Source organism: Apteryx rowi, unplaced genomic scaffold (genome assembly GCF_003343035.1).
Source record: "Apteryx rowi isolate R43461 unplaced genomic scaffold, aptRow1 scaffold_47, whole genome shotgun sequence".
NCBI classification, from domain to species: Eukaryota; Metazoa; Chordata; class Aves; order Apterygiformes; family Apterygidae; genus Apteryx; species Apteryx rowi.
In genome coordinates, this window is record NW_020450727.1 from 1,650,986 (window position 1) to 1,653,940 (window position 2,955).

The window sequence follows — 2,955 nt, forward strand, 5'->3', positions numbered from 1 at the left end:
GTGGCCGAGATCACCAACTCCTGCTTTGAGCCGGCCAACCAGATGGTGAAGTGTGACCCTCGCCACGGCAAGTACATGGCCTGCTGCCTGCTGTACCGYGGGGACGTGGTGCCCAAAGATGTCAACGCTGCCATTGCCACCATCAAGACGAAGCGCAGCATCCAGTTTGTGGACTGGTGCCCCACGGGCTTCAAGGTGGGCATCAACTACCAGCCGCCCACGGTGGTGCCGGGGGGGGACCTGGCCAAGGTGCAGCGGGCCGTCTGCATGCTGAGCAACACCACGGCCATCGCCGAGGCCTGGGCTCGCCTCGACCACAAGTTCGACCTGATGTACGCCAAGCGAGCCTTTGTGCACTGGTACGTGGGAGAGGGCATGGAGGAAGGGGAGTTCTCCGAGGCGCGGGAAGACATGGCTGCGCTGGAGAAGGATTACGAGGAGGTGGGCCTGGACTCCTATGAGGACGAAGAGGAGGGCGAGGAGTAGAGACGCCCCGGACAAAGGACCTTCCTCCTTTTCCTGTGTTAACTGCACAGATCCTTGGCAATAAACAGTTTCAGAGTCTCCGTGTCTCCCACTAACCCCCAAGCTCTATTGGTTTCTTGCCAGGTCAGGTGTGTGGTGAGTGCTTCAGCTCTGCCGCTGTCGCTGCTATGCTTCCTCCTAGCGCGCTCTGCTCCAGCTCTGGCTTGCTCCCTGCACAGGTAAGAGTCCCACATCTTGGAAATATGGACAGGGCATATAGCATGCTCTGGGAAAGTGCCCAAACCTGCCCAGCAAAAAGATCAGGAGGAGTCCCGAGTGTTTTGCATGGTGTGATGGGACGCACAATAGTTTTGAACTTTCTGAGTGAGCTCCTGGTCTTTGTGAGCAGGATACCAGGAAGGTACCCAAAGAGGCTGAACTGTAGTGGAGAGGAGGTGTTAAAGGGGTAGGAATAGCCTGGCCATTGCCTGCTCTCCTGTTGGAGCTGTTGTCAGAGGGGTTGAAAGGACCCCCTGATGGCTTATGGTGCCATTTTTCTGCCTTTCTTCTGGTGACTTTCAGGGACTGAGTGGACATTTCTTGATGGAGCAGCTCCCTTTCTCCCCACCTGGGTAGGGGAGGCTGTTCCCTGTCCCCAAGGCCTGCTGCTGTTTGTCAGGGCATGGGGTATGTTGCTGTGAGCCCTTCCCTCATGCACGAGGTCCTCTGCCCGGAAGCTCCCCAGTCTGGCTGTGCCTGTGCCTGACATCCCGCTGGGACACTTGCCCCATGCTGTGTTGCCCCATGCTGAGACCTCTCCCTGCACTGCCCAGGCATTGGGGGGGTCGAACTGCAGCTCTTGGTTCCAGCTGTAAATGGGAGATTTGTTTTTTAACTCATATCCAGTGGGCTGGGGCCGGAGATTAACTTTCCCTGCTTAACACTAATGCTCTGGTTATATTGACCCGCAGGGGCTGTCCTCTGTTGCCCTCCTCCTGCTCCCGGCATGCACCAGCGTCAGCTGTAGGGGAAAGTGTGAGCCAGCATGGACTCACTGGTTCCTGGACCATGGCCAGGCAGTTGTCCCACTGGTGCAGGGCAGCTCCAGGGCTCCTGGCACTGTTCCCCGTGCCAGCGACCAGAGCCCTGGGCTTAGGCTGAGCAATGTCTGCTGCTGGGCAGGGCAGGAGGTGCTGCCCCTCATGCTGGGCAGTGCTCTGAACACCTCCTTACTGAGGTCTGAGTAGGGCCGAGAAGGACCCTGCTGCTCTGGGAATAATCCCACAGCAGAGTTACCTTCTCCCTGTGTCTTCAGAGAGACTTGACTGCTGCCAAAAGCATGTAAGAGTTATAATTGTGTCCTATTCCTTATTTTCTAAAGGTTAGCCTGCGCCTCTGAGCTGGACCCCACTGCAGGGGAGGGGGACACAGCAGTTTCTCCTGGTATGTCAGGGCACTTGCACGCTCCTGGGTAGCAGAAAGAAGCCCCTGTCTCCATGGGCAGGGAACACTGAGATGGTACCCCAGCAGCAAGGACAGAGCCTGCTCCCTGCTGTGTGCACAGTGTGCAAGGCCTGAGTGCCAGCCTCTCTTTCCTATCAGCCGGGGAGCCAGGCTGGTGGTTCATGCGTCCTCAGCAGTAGGACTAGTCCTGGCCCCAGTAAGGCAGGCTGCACTAGCCAAGCCTCAAGCAGAAGGGCAGAGCGTAGCCACAAGGAGTCATTCAGGTAACAGTGAACTGGCTGTAACGACCTTTCTTTGCAGCTGGCCAGCCCCACACTCCAGATTTCTGCCATGCTGTTCTGCAGTCTTGTAGAGGTGCCTGGCATTGCCTGCCAGTCCCCACTGGAGGGAAGGGCAGCCCTTTGTCAGAGGTACCCAAAGTATTGAGGTGGTGACGGTAGATTTGGGAGTACCTTGGTCTTCAGAGCCTGGTCCATGTCTCTAACCTGTTTCTCTTCGTTTTTCATGCTCTAGAGGTCCAGGTCCTGGAGGCCTTGGGGGTCACTAGACCCCAGCTGAGCCTGCAGTGAGGGGAAGATGGTGTCAGAGCAAAGCTGGGGCTGCAGTACTCACTTCTGCCCCATCCTGGTGGCTGAGAGCTGCCTGTAATAGCACTGCCTGAGGGCTTGAGCCAAGTCTTCTTCCTCGCAGCCCGGCTGGGTGCCCCTGGGCTGTGGGAGGGCCCGGCACCCCCGGGAGGGGATGGAGAGGAGCCTGAGAACTGCTCTGGGGCCCCTAGGGGTGCCCTGCGGGGAGGGACCCCGAAGGGGGCTGCGGAAGGCCTGGGCAGGGTCCCACCGCCCTGCGCGCTCCCTGCGGGGGATGCTCCCGCCTCGCATGCAAATGTACCCAAATGAGGGGGGCGTGGCGGCGGCAGGCCCCTCCCCCTTATAAGAGGGCGCTGCGGCGGGGATTGCCGCAGCCGCAGCTCCGCGCTGAGCCCCGCCGCACCGAGCCGCCGGCAGAGCCCGGACCCGCCGCCGCAGC

At 59.5% G+C, this 2,955-nt stretch overlaps 1 protein-coding gene across 1 annotated transcript in view; it reads left to right on the top strand.

Annotated features, from left to right (window-relative positions):
- LOC112971982 (tubulin alpha-5 chain-like) overlaps positions 1 to 2,955 on the top strand; it is an 11,755-nt gene that overhangs the window by 4,182 nt on the left and 4,618 nt on the right. Inside the window, exon 3 of the mRNA XM_026077948.1 lies at positions 1 to 704. Coding sequence (XP_025933733.1) covers positions 1 to 486 — 486 coding nt within the window. The 3' untranslated portion in view covers positions 487 to 704. The remainder of the gene's footprint in view (positions 705 to 2,955) is intronic.